At 34.5% G+C, this 23,633-nt stretch overlaps 2 protein-coding genes and 1 non-coding gene across 3 annotated transcripts; 2 read left to right on the top strand and 1 right to left on the bottom strand.

The window, feature by feature from the left end:
* The first annotated feature begins 3,648 nt into the window (after positions 1-3,648).
* On the top strand, positions 3,649-12,945 carry LOC110467446. The gene is made up of 6 exons (XM_021524616.1): positions 3,649-3,861; positions 4,906-5,049; positions 5,792-5,866; positions 6,850-7,044; positions 8,614-8,757; positions 9,089-12,945. Exons 1-6 carry the CDS (start codon positions 3,697-3,699, stop codon positions 9,251-9,253), a joined length of 888 nt encoding a protein of 295 aa, XP_021380291.1. The 5' UTR covers positions 3,649-3,696; the 3' UTR covers positions 9,254-12,945.
* On the top strand, positions 4,088-4,160 carry Trnal-uaa. The gene has a single exon. It is a non-coding gene; the product is annotated as a tRNA-Leu (tRNA).
* Positions 12,946-13,407: 462 nt separating the features above from the next.
* Positions 13,408-21,709, bottom strand: LOC110467444 (phytanoyl-CoA dioxygenase domain-containing protein 1-like). Its single transcript, XM_021524615.1, has 10 exons — positions 21,644-21,709; positions 18,884-19,027; positions 18,212-18,287; positions 17,977-18,024; positions 16,934-17,052; positions 16,722-16,743; positions 16,049-16,174; positions 15,292-15,423; positions 14,651-14,777; positions 13,408-13,732 (listed from the first exon to the last, which is right to left on the bottom strand). The coding sequence occupies exons 1-10, from the start codon at positions 21,668-21,670 to the stop codon at positions 13,675-13,677; spliced, it is 879 nt and encodes a 292-aa protein (XP_021380290.1). The 5' UTR covers positions 21,671-21,709; the 3' UTR covers positions 13,408-13,674.
* Positions 21,710-23,633: the final 1,924 nt, after the last annotated feature.

The raw sequence follows: 23,633 nt of genomic DNA on the forward strand, positions 1-23,633 counted from the left end.
GCCAGATTACATGAGTGAGAACCTGAAGGTGTTTTGAAAGGTGTACAGGTAAAATCGCACTTGCTTTGCATGCTTTTTCCCAACTTCAGGAAGCCTTGTTGGCTTTATGTTCAGTTGTGATTTATTCAGTGAAAATATATGCTGTTTTTCTGGAGATTCGACACATTTTTTTAAAAAAATTCTCGATAATAGTCAATAAATGGAAACTTCAGGAATGCATGTTCAGGTAAGTTTTTTCATTAATTCCATTATTCATTGCAATTTTGCGCCACTAGAATTCTGCATTCAAATGTTACTTTTCAGACAAAGTCAACAATATTTTCAACAAATAATTTCTGCAAAGGTCATTATTGACATTTTTCCTGACATGGGTATACCAACCAACTTCCACATTTTTATCATTTTGAGGAAAAGTTATGAGCCAATCTTATACTATATACACTGACATGAACCTGTATGAAATACCTTAAGCTAGGTGATATTTAGTTCACCTGGGTAAATGTACATACATCATACTTCCAAAGTAGGTGTGTTTACAGTTACTATCTGAAATTACATGTAAAGAGGATCTGCAGAATATAGTTCATTGGTAGAACTGAATAGAACACAACTTTAAGATAACAAAGGAGGTTATCTTCATTTTAACCATTTACCTTAAACATCTAATATCAATTGACTTTTGACTTTTAATCAAAGTGAGGAATCGCAGTGTTTCTGTATCTTGAAAAATCGGCATGTTCTCTTTTCAATTCTACCGATGGGTTAGGAATACACCATCAACTAAGGGAAGTAACTGCAGTCAGTCAGACAATCGAGATAGCAATCAAGTATGGTAAAAATCAGATGTGAAGTACTAATATGCAAGATTTATTAACCAACATACCATTTCTTTTTTGCCATGAGATTTATTTGCAAAAACAAACAATGAGTGTTGAAATATGCATGTACAGTACTAGTGAAACCTGCCTTATTGGACAACTTGTGTAATCCAACATATAAGTTGAATTACGCAGTGTGTCATTATACACAGGTTTTATTTGGTATTTGTGAATGGTGGACCAGATTCAAATCCAGAGTATAAGAAGCATGGCCCAAGATGTATTCATGGCCAAGTTTGTAGGACAATTCAAATTTTCAGTTATGATATTTACTTATTTCAAACTTTAACATAGTTCAAATTGAAATTGAAATTTTGAAACTATTACATTTACGTAATTGTTAAACTTTAAAATGTTGATAATGAAAAGTCTTAGGTGAAATCCAGCAATATGAATCAGGCATTGAGATATTGCAAAATATAGATGGGGATGCTGGACCAAGAAACCAAGGTAATTTCAGCATCCGAAGCAAGCAACCAGATAGAATAACCACGAATTGTTTATGAGCTTGGTTGGTCATGCACTCTTACTTTTGTAGAAACAGGGCTAAGCACAACAATTTCTAATCAATTCAAATATTTTATAGGTCAAACTAACAAAGCTGATGGACTGTACAAACTATAGGATTAATGTTTGAATTCATGTACTGCCCAGTTGAATAAATCTTCAGTGCAAGCACAGGGTCACGTTACAATCACACATATGCTATACTGATATGTGTCACAACACACATAAACATACACGTGTTTATGTGTGTTGTGACCCATATCAGTATAGCATATGTGTGATTGTAACGTGACCCTGTGGTGCAAGTTTAGTACGTGAAGATACAACAAAAAACACAGCTAAGCACAAAAACATTGATGAGGAAACTGGCAGAGTTGTAAGTTTATTTGCTTAGGACTTTTTGAGATACAATTAACACATATAACACATGGCTCAACAGAAAAACTTAAAAACTATGAGGACGCTTTAATAGCTGCCGGACCAGGAAATATAGGCCGCATTCAGGATCTGTTTCATGAATTGCAATGAAGAAGTCAAAACTTTTATCAAGTACATCTGTGAAAAAACCCGAGCCAAATGCGAAAGTTTGATGGTGCTGCTGCCAGCAGAAGAAGAGTGACACCATATAGGAAAGTCCTGCCTTTGTGACGTCCAACGCAATTATACATTGTACCACTGGGTCAGATTAGACAGGTAAACACTGTAGAAAATATTGTCATATTGTTTCAATTTAATTAGATTCCTTGCGACAATATACAAAAATAAACCCAGTTATTTACAGCAACCTGCTGCAAATGGAATATCCCCACAAAGACATCAATTAAAGTAAGATGTTTTCTTGTGAAGCTTAAGGGTACCAACAAGTTAAGATAATTACTGGGTATTACCTCTGTCACTATTGTAAAGAATTTGTTTCAGTCCTTTTTGAAAGGGTGTATTTCATAAAAATCCTAAAAATTGCAATGCATTTTACAGAATAAAACATGTTTTAAAATACTTGAAAATAGAAATAAAAAATGGAATCAGTTTGAAATACCTAGCCTAAAATCATGACCTTGACACTTGACCAATGTTGCCATCCAGAATTATAAATCTTAATAATTATGCAACATATAAATGGGTGTCAAATTTTGGGTCTGCAAACCTTATGAAATGTTGAAAGAGGAAGCTATACCTGCAGAACTTCTTTTTGGTTACTTTATTTTCTGTAAACAAGGAAGAATACTCAAAAAGAATTAAAAAAAAGTCAGAGTGGAACTCTTCTTTGTGGTACAACTCGGATGCAGTGGTAGCCTTTAACTTAAAAAATGTTTCCAGCAACAATACTTACCCCCTATATTACTTGTATTGTCTACATGTTTTATGCCAATTTAAAAAGGAAATATTAAAATCAGAATATTTGCTTAAATGGTCCAGTGTATTAAAAGATTTTTTTTTATTATTTGAAAAGGAAAAATACAAAACATCCATTAAAAAAATCATTAAATATGACATATCTAATAGGATAAGTATAGAAGAATAAGTAAGAGAAAGACAAATGAGGAAAATGAAGGAATAGGACATATGTTATTAAGCATGACCACGGACACGGACTTGGATAACATCTAATCTAATTCCGTGGCATGACACATTAAACAATTTGCCTCACTCCGCATAAATAACAAGGTTGATTATAAAAACAAAAATGTCATTATAATCAATGTGATGATTGTGGACATTACTTGGCATAAGCAGAAGAGGGTATCGCCAAGAGGGGCAGCTCACTTTCAAGGTTCGCACACAGGCCTGGCGCAAGTATTATACAGAAATAACTTAATAGATCTAGGCCCTACATTAGAATTTTTTTTTAAACTTCAGTGATCCACCTTTGCCCATAATATTTCTCTAGCTTCTTGCTTTATGGATTTGCCCATGTTCATAATATATATAAAAAAAACATCCTAGCTGTAATCTTTTTATTTACTCATATTTCTCTAGCTGCGATAACGTAGCTTCTGACGACGAGATTTTTTGTATACAAGTGCTAATATTTCTCCAGCTTCTGTGGGCGGCAACCCCACACGGCTTTGCTCCTGGACCCAGATCATGGGGCTACACACCCTTCATAAAATATGGATCCACGCCTGTTGCGCTCTCCATAACTAAAATTCATGGATCCACTCCTACAAATATCCGCCAGGTGCTGTACCGTATTTAACTCTATATTTATAATCATATAATCAGGGTCTGTCAAACGTGCACATTAGCATTCCTTTCACTCAAACGTGCCACCGACTTGGATTGCGCTCGAAATATAATATTACCGGTCAAAATGCTGGAATTTCTTGCAGATAATTTCTACTCTGTGGTGATAACCGTAGCCTTTTTGGTTATCATTCCGTGGGGAAAGAATGTTTGGATGACAGCAGATACAATGGTTTCACTACTGCTGGTGGTTGCATGTACCTTTTTTCCGGAGAAGCACTTGGATCTGCAGGTGCTTGCGACGCCATTATCAATCATGTATCAGAGGTCGCTGGTCGACCGATTCATTTTTTATCGGATATAAATTATGATAACTGGGACGCCTGTCGAAAGTATCTCGAAATGTCGTCATCTGACATTGTTTGATTAGTTTTACCCAGGTTGACAACATTCCCTCACATGAGAAGACCCGCCATGAAATGATAACAGAAATTAAATGCATGTCAACAGTGGTCAACGACCAGATAGCTCAATTGGTAGAGCGTCCGTCTTAAATTCGGAGGGTCCCTGGTTCGAATCCTGGTCTGGCCATGCACATTTTCTTTCTCCTGTTACAGAGTGAAACAACCTTGGGTAAACTGCATACATGGCGAAAATGAACTGGATCTCAGAAATCAATAAATATATATATAACAAATCAAGCAATATTCATTAATCATTAGTCTTTAAATTACTTAGATGCAAGTGCGCAGTTGTTTTTCTTAAAATCTATTTTTGAATTTAATAGTTTCTGATATGATTGCAATTGATGTCCCATAAGACAGGTCCAGTACACTCTGCCGATTGAGCTATATAGCTATAAAGACCTATATAGCTTTATACACCTATAACTTATAGCTGTATTGAGCTATATTTTCTCAGATTTCAAATTTCATTAAATTAAAGCAAAGTCGCTTAAAACAATAAGGTTTATGGTAATGTTGACTACAAAAAGCATACTGTTAGATGTTTATTTTCATTTTTCATAAATGTAAAATTTCCGAATTCTTTACATCATTTAAAAAAAAAAAGAATACTTATATTTAATGTCTTTTGTTATCAACCTAATGATACAATCTTCTTTTAAATGCGACTTTGTTCCGTTTTCCTTAAAAAAGAAAATCACTTGAAAATAGCTCAAAAGACCTATTTCAGATAGGTCAATAGAGCTATTATAGGTCTTTACAGCTATATAGCTCAATCGGCAGAGTGTACTGGACCTGTAAGAGGTCATTGAAGAAACCATGATTGGATTTTACTGTTTAAAAGTTGGTAATATAGTTTTTTGTGTTATCAGACGGACGGTGTGGTGGATGGCGTACATGTCCATATGTTACGCATGTTTGGGCTGATGGTATTTGGAACTGCAATGTTTGCTGCTTGCGCATTGATCACAAAAGACGAAACAGCGAAGACATCCGTTCTTTGGGGAAGGGTCATTGTACGTATCACAAAAACTACAGTTTTGCATTAATATCTACACATCTCTATGTAAACTGTTTTATTTTTCAGCTTTTCAAATTTTTGCCGTCTTGCAATTTTTAAATCAAATGCAGCCGAATGTTGATTTTTTTCTCCATATACTTACTGGTACTGCTTACTCTTTACATGATTTTTACCCCCATGTCTAACTTTCCCTCAAAAACAAAAAGGTTAAAAAACAAAAATTGCAACCAGTTGCCAATATCCACCACTGCAAAACTATGGACTCAATTCATATAAACATACAGGAAGATATGATCATAAACATCACCTAATGAGGTGTAAGATATAGCATGTCTTCATCAGTATTTCAGCTGGGATCATAAAACTTGGTATACAGGTACATCAGATGGATGGAGGTCATTACTATATCCTTCGCACATGTTGTGTTGGGGGATAAAAATTGAGCAAATATTTACCATTTTACAATTTGCCGTTTACAAGAACGCTTCGGTATCCGAAATTTCAAGTTGAATTACATTTTTTATCTAAATGTACACACCAGCCCAAATGGACTTCAATTTGTTATTAAAAACTATTAAGTTTTACTATAATTGTATTACATTAGCATCATGATTGGAGAATTGACATACCATTTTGTTTCAGAATCTAAGAAAACATACCTAATGTATGCTTCTGTTTTCACTGTGTTATATGAATTGATTTCTGAATTTTTTATTTATGCGTCTTGTTTATTTCAGGGAATCTCAATTTACATCTTGGATAGGATACACAGCTACAACAATTTGAAAAAAGGCACTTCATGGAATCCAGCGGTACTTATGCTTGCTATTAAGTTCAACATTTGACAGTACAGTTAGTTATTATTGCATTAAGGGATGTTTTTAATCTTCAATATTATATAAAACAAGATTATAAACAATAAAACAATTATGTGGTTATGGGTAAAGTCTAAATAACATTATACATGTCACATAAGTTACAAGATATGAACGGATTAACCAAATGATACACACATTTTATGAATTAACCATAGGAAACTACATGTGCTGATTGTTCTAAGGGAGGTAACTTGTAGTTTCAGTAGCTTCATGTATTTTTGTATTACGTATCCTATTCATATGTGATATGGTGTTTTTTGTCTTATCCAATGTTACGAAACTTAAACACATGTTCATAAACAGGTTTTCTTTTACAAGTTGATATTTCAATCTTTCTAAGATCACGTTTACGAAAACTAGAATATTAGATATCATCAACATTTTGCTTTATATAGGCACTAAAATTTCTTATTACATTGTACTCCCAATTGCAACGGTAGACAAATATGTTCTGCAGTGCCTTGTTAAAATTTGAATCGCCAAGTTATAGTGTCAACAGTGGCTTCATTTAAATGTATGCACATTCTTGATTACCTATAAGTCATTTCCATATATTTTTTTTACCTGGTAAATGCTGAAACGCTGAAATCTGCCTAATTTGACACCATATCAAATTTGTTTGATTAGACAAGGCATCAGAATCCAATGTATTAATTTGGTTATTTTCAAAAGAAATAGGATTGTAGCTGCATGTATGGCTGATTTGATTTGACAGGATGTCTAAATACTAAGGGGGTCAGATTAGACAGGTTCCACTGGATGTTATATATCCTAAGGTGCAATGTAAAGCATGATGTATAATTTTGACTAATCGCTCGATTTTTGTCGAACATGACGCAGATTTTTTAATTGTTGCTTGAATTTTACTACACATACAAATTGTGTTAATGGTGTCTTACTGGTGTTTTCTTTTCTAGGCCTTGTATTTTGGTATCTATGGAGACTGTCTGTGGTTGCTTGGTAACCTTATATATGCCGTGAGCAGCACAGATTACGGAGGAGGTAAAACCTCCCATGGATGGTTGAACATGTTCCTGAGCATTGATTTTGTACAGACCTTTCTGTTTGCATTCCTTTTCTTTACCTTCCCAGGACCAATGTTAGGCTTCCAGGTACAGTAAAAGCATAAGTGCCAAAAACCCTATTCAATAGTTAGTGATGGGCTGATGATCGATTATAATCGAAAATCAATCGGTTTGCCCTTTGCCCATTCCGATTATCAATTACAAATTCCATTATCGATATAATCGGTTCTTTATTAAAATCAAAGTGTTAAAAATTTTCAGTGTGAAAAATGTACTGAAAGTCATATATTCTTATGATTTTTACTATATGATTGATAAAACTGCATAAAAATTGCATGAAATCCATTCATTATTAAAGAACAAAACACAGTGTATAGTTAACAACTCTGTCTATTGATGTTATGGTAGTGTATAGTTAACAACTCTGTCTATTGATGTTATGGTAGTGTTCTCACTTTATTTTAGTATTCAGTCCCATGAAATTATGAACCGATTATGCAATCGATCATTAATCGGTTTACTACTTCCGATTACAAACCAATTATCGATTATGATTTTAAACGGATTGCCCATCACTATCAATAGTATTGTGGACCCACTTTTCATTGATTGCTTATTGAACATTTATGATAATTTCATAATTCATAATTCATTGTATTATCATTCTAAACAAGTAGAAACATGGAAAACACAAATAAAATTTGATAATGATAGTAGGAATGGGATCGTGAAATTTTGCCAGTAGGACCGGGTATGCTGAGATGAAGGGGTATCAGGTTTATTCTAAAGAATTACCTGATACATTTTCAAGGTCATTAGATGTCGGTATTAAAATATTTAAAAGTTTTCCTTTGAATAACATACAGGCTTAGGTTTATGATATTTGCACGAAGCCACTTGGGCAAAGGGCTTTCAGGTTTGTTGAGATAAATGACCTTGACGCACTTTCTTTATGATTGGATCATCGTCATAAAAGTCTTTAAATTTTGTCCATATAAATGCCTTTGACCTTCCTTTTTAGATCATGGGAGTTAAATTTGTGAAAGCTTTATTTTAAAGGTACCCAAAGCCTCTAGTAGAAATACACCATCAAGTTTTACCAATTTCAAAGGTTTTATGGGTAAATCAAAATCTTCCCACAAAATGGCACAAATACCCATAATTTATAAAGTAATAACATTAAGAGTATATTGTTAGTTCCCTTGCTTACAAGTTTGTTTAACTAATTTGACCTTGACCCACAAGGTCACAGATAGAGATATGTTTACCAGCTATAAGAAATACTGGTTCATATGAAATGAAAACTGAAATTAACTTTCACATTTCATTTTCTGCAGTAATATGCTACATGTTCAAACTGTATATGATTTATTTCTCATTTGCTTAAAAGTTATTATACAGAGAAATACTTTAAAAGCTGGTCATGTAAATAATTTATACTGCTATTAACCCTTTCACCACTGTAGACCATAATGGACTCATCCAGATCAATGCATGGTAGAGTCTACTAAAGTTACATAGGGTTGAAAGGGTTAAATGAATCTATTTCTGAATTCAGAAACACTACATCACTAAATCTCTATTGTTACAGTGATAAACTTGAATGTGGGTAAACACTCTTTAATTGAGCAAAAGTGTCCCATTTTCTTTTTTCAGTGTAAAGAGAAGCTAAGAGGCCTCCATCTATGCATCGTCCGTATGTTTGCAGCATTCATTTTCAATTCCGCCATCATCTCGGGAAGAGCTCCTAATTTCCCATCTATAACGGGAAAAATCAACTTCCTTACAATAAGACTTATTGTAAGTATGAGTTTCAGATTAATAGCATTATGAAAAACCAGGTAGAACATATAAAACAGATTTCATTTAGCAGCGAAATGGCGGACGTCTGATCTCTTAAAGGTCATTTTGAGTTCTTGATGACTAAGATTTCTTTTGAGGAGATATTTTTTTGGGAACACATTTTATCAACTAAAACATGATTCGGATCATTAAAAAACAATGTTTGAAACAAATGAAACATTATTTTGAAATAGTTGTACATATTTAAGTTATATTCCTAAACATGTTCTGTTAAAGAAAGCAGGCCACTAATGATTTCACTAATGAGGGGTATTCATTTTGATGCTAGGTGAACGCTCTGCTAGTGACGGCCCAGCTCTATACCCAGCTAACCACCGACTACTGGACACAGTGGCATATCTACTTCGGGATGGTCGGCATGTCAGTCTGGTCAATTAATGCTGCAGTCGGCTACTCCAAGGCCATCAATGCTATCAAGTCCAAAAAGGAATGACCGGTGTTCGTACGGTTATTATATTTAACGTACATGAAATGTGCAATCAAAGGATTCAGGTTTTGATTGGACTAAATACAAAGTTTGATGTGGGAATTTTTTCATTGTGTATAAGGATCACTGAACCACTGCCCGACAAATGGAACTAACGGATATACACTGGAAACCATTTTTCCAACTTGGCAATAGCTTTGATGAATCATTTCTTAAAAGAGACACACATCTTGTGGATCTTTTATGAATAATACAGTAATAAAGATGAAATAAACAACAAAAATCACCAACAGTGTTGGGAGTGTAAAAATGGGTCCAGAGATTTGAACTCTGGACCTCCAACTATTGTACCGTTGTTTAAACCAAGGCCGCTTTTGTAGTGTTTCATGTGCGTTTTTTTCTCTTGCATATTTTGCAATTTGACTTTCTTTATGGAGATTTTTTTCAACGTAGAAGTTTTTTTAGCTTAATATTTGATGTTTCCAACCAAAGTGCTGCTATCTTCAATTTACTTGTGGCCTTATTTAATTGATAGATACTATTTATATGTTTATCAATCTACAATAGATGCTTATTAATTATGCTGACATCAGATCAAGTTTCATTGATTACAGTAAATGATTACAGTGTTAAACCTCTTAATTTGGACAATATTATTTCAAACAATAATTTCAAAATAAACAATTTTCCAGATTATTGTAAATATTGCGACTATTTAGGCGGGCAGTTCTGAAAACCACAGTCCAGATTTTGAGATGTGTGATTTTTTTACTAACTACGATTTACTACTGGATACATTTTCCCATAACTGACGTTATAAGCTCACTCCCTCACCTACAGTTTGATAAAGTGTAAACGGGGAATGTAACTGCATACATGCTATACACAGGTTAAAAAATAAACCCTGCCATCTTGTGGAAACTTGAAGTGATGATTGCAATGTGACCTAGTCTTAATTCTTATTAATCGTAGATTTTTATTGACGGTGAAAATGTGTGAAATTGTCTATCATGGTATGAATGTGCTCCATTTTTGTCCGATTGTACAGATTTTTGTGACATATATATAGATGCACGATTTTTTGTCCTCATTGTATAAATTATCATCTAAATTTGATCTCAAATTTTATTGGCTCAAAAATTCTCATTATCATACTTTTACTCCAAATTCAAACATTGTGAACCTCAAGTGGCTGAAATATAAACTTTGGCAATCTTAGAACTCTTCACGGCTCTTTACTTGAATAATCAACGCCGTAAACCTCGTGTTTCAATTTATATAAATGACACCTCCATACATATTATAAACTTTATTTATTTTACAACAATTATTTCAACTTATATTAATCACTCTGGTTGGCCTGGATATAAGCGTACATACAGGTGGTCTTAATGTGGGAGGAAACCTTAATGTGGGAGGAAACCAGAGTACCCGGAGAAAACATGTGGTCGGGCAGGTGACCCCATACCTTTTCATTTCTGATCAGGGAATCAAACCCCAGCGGCCAAAATACAAGTAAGAAACAACCTCATAAGAGGATATGACTTTAAAAGAACAAGCCAAGTATAACCTTCACTTTATTGTACAAAGACGAGTCATAATATTTAGAAAAAATAAAGTAAGTATAATATCATTTTTTTTTTTTTTAATTTCTGTCATTGCTTCACATTAAAATAATCAAGTCAGGAAATGTGTTTGGTGTAAGGGTAGGCTTGCCTACAGAACAACTGTAATCATTGTGTTTGTGAAAATAATCAAGATTTTTACACGGAATAAAAAAAAAAAAATACACTAAGAATGAAATTTTTGTGTTTCTTTACTTTTAAAGCTATCAAATTATCATTAATTATATAAAGGGCATCAGTAGCTGTCAAAATGTGTACCGTATGGTATACACTTATCAGCACTGTGTTAACAGTTGAAATAATGCTCAAGCCTTTCAGGCATATAACTTAACCCTTTCACCCCTATGTAACTTTAGTAGATTCTACCATGCATTGATCTGGATGAGTCCATTTTAGTCTACAGTGGTGAAAGGGTTCATTCAATCTATTACTGCATGCCCAGGAAAGTTTCGACCTTGATTCAATTTTCACCATCCAAAACAAGGGCGTAATTTTTTCTACACAGCCAATATGTAGGAGAACACAGCATTTAATAATAATTGTTATTGATAACATGTGAAGGACAATAGTAACACTGGCTTGATATGAATTTTATAAAGGAAGAGTTGCAGTTTATATTTCAGTATAGGGGTTTGTCTGTGACCATGAATTATATTTTCATAGAAAATTATCTCCCTTTATTGCAAAGCATTATAGTCCAGAATTTATTTTGGATTCATGATATGGATAGTAAGGCATTAATTATTCAGGTATGACCATATAAAAAAATATAAAACCCAAAAAAGGTGAGTATCACTATGCATACTAAGTGCAGGCAAACATCATGACTACCAAGGGCAGCTGGACCTGTTGTATTTCCCTAAGAAAAAGAAAAAATCAACAATTTTGATAACAAATTTATTTTCCTAACATGTAATTTTTACATTTTGAATACATCTGGTTACAAATACCGGTACACATACATTTAGATAACATGCTCATCCTCCGGCATTGCACTGTATAATGTATAACACATCGCATATCAAATGATAAAGTACCCTGTTTATATATATGTACCCTTTTCAGGTCTAAATACATAAGTGTCATCTTGATTTGACAATTTGGAGATGCAAGGAGTTTATACATGGCTTGAAAATCGATTCAATTTCATTTGATATTTACACATCTTTCTAAATCTCATATACAGAAGCTGTTAAAGATCTAGGGATAGATACAAATACAAAATTTTACTGATCAAAAACATCTGTCCATATTTCATCAATTACATTGCATCTACATTAAATAATATACAATTAAGATGTATATATCTATAAAAATATCAATAATAGAACACATCTGAGACATGATTTTAAAATTATTAAAATAAAGAACACATTTGAGACATGATCCATAAAAACAGAAATCACTTATCCAAATTATTACTAAAATTAATAAATCCTTTCACCACACTGTGGACCATACTGGACTTATCCATATCAATGCATGGTCGAGTCTACTGAAGTAACACAGGGATGAAAGGGTTAAATTGACATAACCAATATAATGGCTTTTTCATGTGTATTTCTATAGAACGGGGAAAAGTATTTTCCATTTGTTACCAATCCTCTCATATCTACTACAAACCATACATTTCCATTCACTCAATAACTCTACAACCCAGGTAATTCTCGATCAGTTAAAAATCATCATATAAAATCATTATATAAAATCATTTTGGACATGATTGAACAGTAATATGAATCATTTATCCTGATTATAAATATCAAATATTAAATCAATGGTTTTTTTCTAGAGTAATGGACCTCTTTTCTATTTTGAGATAGGAAAAACTGCATATATATTGTCCATGTTTATCGTATCTGCTTCACATTGCTAGGAAAACTGAATTTTCATTGCAGTATATTCACAAATATGTAGCGCCACAACCTCAATCTAAATAAGGGTTTACTCCAACAGTGTTAGAGGTTTACACAGCGAGATACATCTGACAGGCACCATGTCGCAGTCGGCAAAATCATATCCGATAGAGAAAACAAGAATTCCACGGAAGTGGATGTGTCGCCTGCGCAGGAAGCTGGGAGATTACGAAGAAATAGATACACTTTTCATTTCAAGAAATAATGTTAAAAGTAAGCAATAATCATAGATTATGTTTTTGGATGGCATCATTTTGTTATATAATCTGTTATTCTTGGAAGAATACTCTGAGTTTTAAGGAACTTGCTATGGATACTCATTGTCTCCATTCCACTCCAATATGGTGTCCACAAGCAAGACCAGCATCGCCTCATTGATGCAAGTATGCTTAGCACTGCATGAAGTTTGAGTTTGATCGGCCCAAGGAAACTCAAGTTATCGCACGAAAACAGATTTTCTATTTATAGTAACAGTGATCTTGATCTTTGACCTTCAGACCTGAAAAGCTTGAGCAATCCCAAGCAAGCACTTTTGGTAAGGAAGCACTGCATGAAGTTTGAGTTTGATCGGCCTAAGGAAACACAAGTTATCGCACGAAAACCTCTGCAGACGCCGACGCCGCAATACCTATGTGTCACCAGCTTTTCGCAGGCGACACAAAAAACGACCAGCGGCCTCTTATGTTATAGGAGTACATTAGGGTTATCCCCTAACTGCCTTTTTGTTGGATATCAGATATGTGTTAGCTTCACTAATTTTTTACTCCTGAAAATATTGGTAAATGTTACAACCCTTGTGTAATTTATACATATTTGTTCTTCTTTGTTATTTAATATTCCTGTTTAAATATTGTACGTAAGTTGGGTTACTCCGTGTCGGACAGGGTTACTCGGGTGTCGTGCTGTAGAGGGGGGTGAAAGGCACTTCCTTGGATGGCTGTAACCTGCAAAGTAAAACACTAATCAGCTACAAACACAACTTAAGTTCAACATCTCTTAGATAATTTTTCTACATGCATTTTCAACAGCTCTGAATCAGTTAAGTAAAAGATTGCTCAGAATTGACTTTGTTTCTGAAGTAGAAGACCCCAATAAGCAATGTTTCCAGTACCGTTAAGTAAATACAATGTTTTGATAAGGCACTAACTGAAAAAAAAAAATCCAATTTTGAAAACTGCTGAAATTCCAAGACTTTTATTCACTTATTTTCATGTTTCTAAACCTTTTACACATTTTATAGTAAAAAAGATGTCTTCAACTTCCGCATCTTATGAGTTCTTGTTTGTGACTTATATGACTTGTATTCTCATCTTGACAGGTGTGCCTCATGGCTCTTGACCAACAGTCTCATGAGTTAACTCTGTTCTGTAATTTTTCCAAATTGATTTCTGTCAAAGTTTGACCTGTACTCTCACATGTGTTGTTCCTGTAGACCTTTGACCTGTAGTTGAGAGTGTAGTCCCTATTATACTTGACCTGTACTCTTTTTTTGTCTCTGTACTTTCACCGGCATCGTCCTTGTTGACCTATCTGTTCTCTAATCAATGTTATTTCTGTCAACCTTTGACCTGTTCTCTGACATGTGTTGTTCCTGTTGACCTTTGACCTGTAGTTGTGAGCGTAGTCCTCATTGACCTTGACCTGTTCTCTTTTTAATGTGTCACTGTTGATTCCTATGTATTGGTAGTAATGATCTTCACAGCAGGGTCAATAACTATGATATGGTCTATTACATGCTGTTGACATTGTATCGGCAATATGACATGCATTCTTCTAGCTGTTGACCTTTGACATGCACTCTCCCAAGCCATTGACCTTGAACTTGTACTCCCCCACATTGCTAGCCTTTGACCTCTACTTACCAGTTGTCTTTACTGTACTCTGTGTTGCTCTGGTCGTACATGTGGAAGGTGTAGATGTGTCGGGACTTTGCTGACCTGTTGTGCTCACTCTTGTGTACCACCTCGCCATTGATAATCACCAAGCCTCCTGTCAACGTAACACGCTGGTATGTACAGGTATCCCTCAAACATTTCTAATCTTCTCATACAACTAATGCTAAATGTATCCAAGATTATCAGATGAAAATCTTACACCAAATTATAAGTACAGCTGTAGTATGTGAAATAAATTATGGTCTCACAAGGAGTGCAAGCTTAAGTAAATAAGTAGTTCTATATCAAACTCAGTACTAATAAGGCACCAAAGATCAGTATTAACACATAAAAGCTTAAACACACACCTTTTTATTTGATCTAAAAGAACTGACCTGTTGAATCTCACTACATGATTGTCAGAGACAACTCTTATATAATAAATTTATACATTGTAGAACTCGAGATTTTTTATGTCCTTTACTTTTATGGGACATTTATATTACGAGCGCTAAATTGATCTGATTCTTAAACTGTAATATGGGGGGTCCTCCCCATTATAGATATACTGTATAACAAATGGAGGTTAAACACACATAAAGCACACGCTACACTTGGCAATGACCTACCTTTTTTGACAGGTACAGGTATGTAATCACAGTAGTCATACTTAGGAGCATCACAGGTAAAAACAGTGGTGGGTTCTCCCTCCTCGCCCATCTTTGGGTTACGGATCATTTTTCTGTTGCCATATAGCCCAGCTAAACACAAATCACAATGGTATCATACAGATATAAATTTGTGTTTTTTAAGAGCTACATCACCACAAATTGTAAACAGACTTTTTTTCTCAATATCCCACAACACCTACAGGTTTCATGTCAGCACAAAAATCAAGAAAAAATATAGATATACTAAATGAAAATGTGTACCATTGAATGAATGCATAATATGCCTGCATGATTTAACGATGGTATTTTTACCAGACACCCATTTTAGATGTCCATGCTCCATGACCTTGACCTCAGCTTGGAGATATGATCTTGGGTCAAAAGACGTGACACACCTTGTATTAAGGGCAAAAATTAGGTTTATTGTTATAAAAATCCAGCCAATGTGTACAGAGTTACAACCTTAATACCCACTTTACATGTAGCTGCTCCATGATCAAGACCTTTGAGATGTGACCTTGGGTCAAGGTCAGAACACATCCAGTTACAATGATGTAAAGTATGATCAAGGTCCAGTTAAAGAGTACTAATATAGAGCCTGTACATAACACTGGATGTACAAATAGTCTAAATCCTGTGTTCTACTGGAATGCGAAACATAATTAAGATTATTCTGTCATGATACCACTGCAGAACAAACATATCAAAAACCTACGTTTCTGTGAGCCTGGCTGGAACCAGAGGCAGCCATTTTCTGTGGTGGCATCTTCTAGTGCTATCCAGATACCGAACAGTCGCATAGGGTCAGTATACAGAAACGTCTGGTCCTGGTGAGGCACCACTGTCAATGAAAACAAACCAAGGTATCAGTATGAGTGGCACCACTGTCAATTAAGAGAAAATTCAAGTACCAGTACATTCCTTTATCAACGAAACTTAATTGTTTAACTTAATACTACTTAAACCTTTTCAAAAATGAGCTATACTGTTAAACAAATTGTATTAACTTAATTTTTTTTATCCAATACTTTGTGAGAGTTAAACTAAAATAAGAAAATATATTTAAATTTGAAAAAAAATTAATAACATACGTCTCTGATAACATTAAAAATAATCTCAGCAGCTAATAGGCTCATTCTGTATACATGTACATACAGGTACATCTATTTTATCAGGAAACTTTTACGACCATGCATGTTTTTGCAAAGAATAATTTTTTGAAAAAAGTCCTTTGATGAAATGGAGCAGAAGTGTTACTATCATAAACCCATTACAAGCAACAAATATAAACCTTCAAAATTTGGTTCTTATTTTTCACAAAGCTAAGTGCTGCAATATATTTTTCCAAATACGGTAATAACATTTGCTGAACATTTAAATGAACATACCTTCTCCTCCAATCCCAGGTTGCTGGAAAAAATAATAACATTTGTTGTTTAAAACCCTATATATGAGGAATAGATAGAAATTCTAGCTTTTAACTTTGTTAGTGATACATGCACTATCTTAAATTTTTAAATTGATTTTTTTTAACAGATCTTATAATTCTTTCTTAGAACTCATTTGATTTAACAGGCAATCATGATTACAAATAGCTCACCTTAAAGATGTACATACTCTGGCACACAACAGGGTCCACTAGTCCTATGTCGCGGGCAATGGACTTCATGCCTTCACTGAATGTTACCTTTCTGAAGGCAGGGTTGAGAACGTGAAGAGCTGAAACAAACGGTCAATAACAATCTTTGTGATATAAGCATGCATAACATACACTGGCAATACATGAACCACAAATGTGTTCAACCGATGTCACAGATTGTACAATTGCATTTCAGCTGATATGGAGGTCTCAGATGGATTTGGGGTAGGATATGAAAATAGTTATAGGAAAACATCTTATAATTAGGGCTATGCCATTAATTATTGATCAAATGAGGACTTGGGTGGCACCTGTATCTTTTGAGGATTTTGAGGGTTATTTTTTAGCACATTTGACATTGTGGCCTTGAGAGTGTGGCTAGGTCATTTATCTGAACAAAATTGATGGCAGTTCATACAGCAAGCTACATACCAATTGACATGACTCTAGGACTTATGGTTCACAAGAAGAAGTAAAACCTGTGCTAGCTGGTGGGGAACAGACCCAGGATGCTACATCATTACATCCATTCATCATAGCCTTTTTGATAGATAAGCAAACATTTCATTTGACCTTTGAACCCCAGAATAAATTGGATTATTGGCCAATGTGTAAGTGAGAATGAGTCAAATTTAAAAGAGAAGGAATTAAATCGAATGAATTCTAATCTGGAATACATGCTGAGTTCATGTCCAGAATGTATTTTTAAGTATCGATCATATCATGCTGAGTAAGACCTTTGAAATCCAAAATGATTGAAGTTTGTAGATGTTGCATTGGTAATAATTTTAAATAAGTTGGGTAAGAAAAATTCGTACAAGTGATGATCTGGGATACACTTTGAATAAACGATCTTGACCCCCAAAATGACTAGAATTCTTTGTCATTACATAAGTAATGATTTGGCTCAGAAACCAATATGTCTTTACAGACAGACAGATAGGGCTTTTCCAGTATATCTCATTTACTTTATTTCAGTACAAAATAACAAGTTTCCAACTTACCGTGGCCAATTTTATTCAGTGATATTTGCTTGTCCACTTTGAGTTGCCCTGAAAAAGTCACAGAATAGGTGAATTATCACTCCACAGCAATCAACACTTATGACAACAAGCACATTCTGAAATTCACAAAATATGTTCCATTTTTCTGACTTTGTACAGATTTTCATTAATATTTAATTGCTTTTCGCATTTGTCAGTCTTTTTGAACAAATCAGAGCACATTTTGAATGAGTACCTTTATCATCTCTTGCTCCATCCTCAAAGAAAAACCTGATTTTGTCGCCACTGTTCAGGAAATAGTCATCGCTTGTCTGTAAAGAAAGAGCAATCACACTCAAGATCTAGGAATAGCACAGCAATATAGGGGAAATTACTATTTTAACCTAGGGAGGATTATTAACTGTATTACTGGAAAGGACAATCAACTGAATTCAAATTATTGGTGAGGATTATTAACTAAATATTGGGGAGGACTATAAAATATACTATTGGGGAGGCCATCAACTTCATTATTTAGGAGGATCATTAAATAAATAATTGGGGAGGATCATTAAATCATTGGAAGGAATTAATTGATCAACTATATTATTGTAGGATCATTACCTGGTAACTACATTAATTTGGGAGGATCGTAATCAAATTAATTGAGAGGAAATATCTTATGAAATAGATTACTGAGATGGATCATCAACTAAAGTTTGGGGGACCATTGATAAATTATTTTGGAGTATGTGTCACTAATTAAATTATTGGGAGAATCATTAATAATACATTAACTTCACTATTAATAGTGCAGGTATATACATCAAGGCAGTTGATACTGACAGAAATCCCTCGGTGAAAGCCTTATTTAGCCAATATATATATCTCGCATGTGATAACAGTAGTAGTTCTTAAAGACACAGACCCTCTTCATCTCCAGCGTGGTGAAGACAGTGTTGTGTTCCTCGGGAATCATGTCGTCAACCAGTTTGTGGCAGGCCCGCCTCAGGGTGTCGGCCTCTTCTGCTGCCAGGAAATCCTCCACCAACAGGAAGCCATCCTCCTCAAACTGTGGACAAAATCACAATTCTGGGAACATGAGCCATTCTAAAGTAACCTTGTTAGAAAATAACAACAAAGAAAGCAAGGGCTCACATAGATGTACCCTACAACCCCCAAGTGGTCAAGTATGACCTTTAACACTGAGGAATGACCACCAAAATCAAAGCAAGTGCAGAACTTGATGTTACCATACTATGGTGTAAATATAAAGTAACTCTATTGTGAGGTTTTTGAGATCTCTTATAAATATACTTTGAAATACATATGGACACAGTGACAGAATGTATATATCCCCTTTTTTTCACTGTATCCTGGGAAATTTTCCCTGCAGTTAAACTTTTACCTTTTTCACTCTTTGTAATGAGGGAAATTTATCATTTCAGCAATTTTTTGTAATCAATATCATATACATAGGTAATCAAATGTGAAGGGCAAAAGTAAATTGCTGAGCGAATATAAATTTAACCAGCAAAAGTAGAAAGTTTGACTGGGTAAAAACTTCCTGGTGATGGTATAAAATTCAAGTAGGGGGTTTAATAATATGGTATATTTACCTGATTATCTTGGGAATAAAACACTTTAATGATAGGAGTAACAGATTTTTTCATAGCTGTGTTTAAAAAATTGGGTAATTCCAACTGAGTGGTTATGAAATAAATTACCTGAGAGTTTTAGTATAACAGTTATAGTTCATAATCTTCAAGGTGGAATATTTCCGTATCTTTAATTAACTGCTTAATTTTTTCCCCATATATATATTTCCAACAAGTGAAACAAACTTCTACATTTTGAGAATAAATACTCATTTTCAGTGCTGCAGCCATGCTAAAAACATAACGTCAAAATAACAGCGTTGAGCTAAATATGGTTGAAAATAAATTTATATTGTGAAAATAGCTGAAGAATAAAATGTCATCTTCTAGAAAGATGAAATTAATTTGAATTGATTGAATAAATAAATCTTGTCCCTTTTACTACTTGTATTATGGAATAGCTTATTGTGGGTGGGTGNAATATATATCGGTAGTTTGTACTGCTGTTTCCTTTAAAAAGGAGATTAAAACTGAACAACATGAGAGCACTATTTGCAGAAGTATTACAATAACATTATACACAAAATTAATATATATCTGGAATTTACCTGTCATAATAATTTAGCATCCACTAGATAATAATGTATTCACCGAACTGTCTGATCAAGTTATCTCTTGCTCATTAATTCCTTAATATAACTGTGAATTCCTACTACATTTTTTGTTTTCCCATACTGCACCTGATTATTCCCTCAAGTTGTTTTTTTTGTCAAAACATGTATCAAACTCCATGCTAAGATTGAAGTTTCCTTTGACAAAGCATGGTAGATTTTGAACTTGTTAATCACGCATTAATAACTCAAAATTAAAGCAAAAGTTTGTACTATTTTCCTTAATTTTAATGGAATGACTTGCTTAGCTTGTTGATAAAAAAAAAAAATGATAACAAGAGGCCCATATATGGGCCTTAACGGTCACATGAGTGCTAGGGTATTTATTTTTGTTGTTGAAATATGTACCAATTTGAGTAAAACATAGTTAAGTAAAACGTTAACTTAAGTTTGTCAGGACCATGAGCTGATCATTCCTAAACTGAGTTTCAGTTAAATCGGCCTATTAAAATTTGTTTTTAAGTTTGAAATAGTTATTTTCAAAATAGCGGCTGTGGCAGCCAAATTGTATTTCTGATTGACCCAAAAAATAACAACACTTTGTCAGGACCATGAGTCCATCATTCCTACAAAGTTTCAGTTCAATCAGCCTATTAGAACTTGACTTTATGTTTGAAATTGTTTTTCAAAATGGCAGCAGTGGCAGCCAAATTGGATTTCTGACCAACCCAAAAAATAACAACATTTTGTCAGGACCATAAGTCGATCATTCCTACCAAGTTTCAGTTCAATCGGCCCAGCAGAACTTGATTTAAAGTTTAAAATTGTTTTTTCAAAATGGCAGCTGTGTCGGCCATATTGGATTTCTGATCAACCCGAAAAATAACAACAGTTTGTCAGGACCATGAGTCGATCATTCCTACCAAGTTTCAGTTCAATCGGCCAAGCAGAACTTGACTTTAAGTTTGAAATTGTTTTTTCAAAATTGGGGCCGTGTCGGCCATATTGGATTTCTGACCAACCCAAAAATTAACAACATTCCTACCAAGTAAGGCAAGTTTCAGTTCAATCGGCCCAGCAGAACTTGACTTTAAGTTTAAAATAGTTTTTCAAAATGGCGGTCGTGGCAGCCATATTGGATTTCTGATCGACCCGAAAAATAACAACACTTGGTCAGGAAGATGTCATTAACCTTCCCATGAAATTATTAATGAAATTCCTTTGCCAGTATTTCAGCTTAAGCTGAAAATGTAAAATGATAACGGACGACGCACGCTGAGGTGACCTAAAAATATAAGAGTTACATCCCTTGGACTGTCCAAATATATAGGTTCATGGTTCATCATCTAGAACATGGGCACATGTCATTGATTTATTCCGTTTTAACTGATAAAAGAATCAAAGCTGAAATATAAAACTGTGCATATTTATAATCTGATTTTAAGAGATGACACATATATGTAAATACCATGATGTTACCTTCTGCACTTGTTCTTTGGTTAGCATCTTGTGTGCTGTGCAACAGAAATATTCTGGAAAAGGGTGTTCCGAATGTCGAATCAAAATATTTTAAGGATGCATGTTTCGTCAGATAGAACTAATTGCAACGTGCAGATGCTTTAAAATGTCAAACTGTAGTTGTAATCAGTGGCGTCACAATTCTCTCTGATTTTCTTTAATTGGAAAGTGAATCAATGCTTTTTTATTTAAAATACAAGTTAAGGTTCCAGATAAAATTCATAATCTAATTATATCACCTCCGGATGCATGTCTTGTGTCAAATGCGCCACTAACAAACAGTGTCAACACATACATATAAACATGTCCATTAGTAGCATATTTGGCCTCCCTTAATTCTAAGTTGAAAGAAAAAAACATTTTCATTTCAAATCAAATCAAATCAAATCAAATATTATTTATTTAGAGTCGGACAATTTGTAACATATAACATTAGCTCTAAAGAGCTATTTACCGACTAGACATGGATATCACAATATTATAGTAAGATACGTACAATGTTAAACAACTACATCTATATTCTAAAATCTACACAAAACATGCAAACTAAAGACTAAGGGTACATTCGCGTATCCGGTTGAAACGTTTTAACCGGTTGAACCTGTAAAGAAAACGACAGGTACAGATTTGGACCGAGGCTGACCTCAGGAAAATTTGGTACGTGTAGATTGAGGGGTCCAGACGTCCCTGGCCGAAACTAAACTGCTGAATATTGCTAGTTTGCGTTATTTCTTTCTAAAACAATGTCAAGTCACATGTAGTTTTTAAGATACGTTATGTAATTTAGTGGACGCGTGAGAGAAGGGCATAATATTCTTGATACATTGTTTTTTATTCTCCGAAACTGTGCATTTTTAGCTCTGCTTATAGAACGGTCCAAGTGTGTTCGTTTATCGTGGAAAATTTCTGCGCCACACGTACCGTTTCAACCGGTAACGCGAATGTAGCCCAGTTTATAACACAGAACGTGACACCACAGTACGAAGACATGACATGACATATAAAGCTAGATGTTCATGCCAACACATAAATTATAATCAACATGCTAAAAAAGAGACCACTGAAATTCATAAGAAAGCACTAAGATAAAAAAGGATAATGTAAAAGCAAAGCACTAAGCCTACAGTGTCCAATAAGCACTAAGTCAGTGTACAATAAGCACTAAGGAAGTGTCCAATAAGCACTAAGGCAGTGTCCAATAAACACTAAGGCAGTGTCCAATAAGGACTAAGTCAGTGTCCAATAAGCACTAAGGCAGTGTACAATAAGAACTAAGGCAGTGTACAATAAGCACTAAGGCAGTTTCCAATAAGCACTAAGGCAGTGTCCAATAAACACTAAGTCAGTGTCCAATAAGCACTAAGTCAGTGTCCAATAAGCACTAAGGCAGTGTACAATAAGAACTAAGGCAGTGTACAATAAGCACTAAGGCAGTGTCCAATAAGCAATAAGGCAGTGTCCAATAAGCACTAAGGCAGTGTCCAATAAACACTAAGGCAGTGTCCAATAAGGACTAAGTCAGTGTCCAATAAGCACTAAGGCAGTGTCCAATAAACACTAAGGCAGTGTCCAATAAGGACTAAGTCAGTGTCCAATAAGCACTAAGGCAGTGTACAATAAGCACGAAGGCAGTGTCCAATAAGCACTAAGGCAGTGTCCAATAAACACTAAGGCAGTGTCCACTAAGCACTAAGTCAGTGTCCAATAAGCACTAAGGCAGTGTACAATAAGCACGAAGGCAGTGTCCAATAAGCACTAAGGCAGTGTCCAATAAACACTAAGCCAGTGTCCAATAAGCACTAAGTCAGTGTCCAATAAGCACTAAGGCAGTGTCCAATAAACACTAAGGCAGTGTCCACTAAGCACTAAGTCAGTGTCCAATAAGCACTAAGGCAGTGTCCAATAACCACTAAGGCAGTGTCCAATAAGCACTAAGTCAGTGTACAATAAG

This window comes from Mizuhopecten yessoensis, unplaced genomic scaffold (assembly GCF_002113885.1).
Source record: "Mizuhopecten yessoensis strain PY_sf001 unplaced genomic scaffold, ASM211388v2 scaffold11173, whole genome shotgun sequence".
Classification (NCBI taxonomy): domain Eukaryota; kingdom Metazoa; phylum Mollusca; class Bivalvia; order Pectinida; family Pectinidae; genus Mizuhopecten; species Mizuhopecten yessoensis.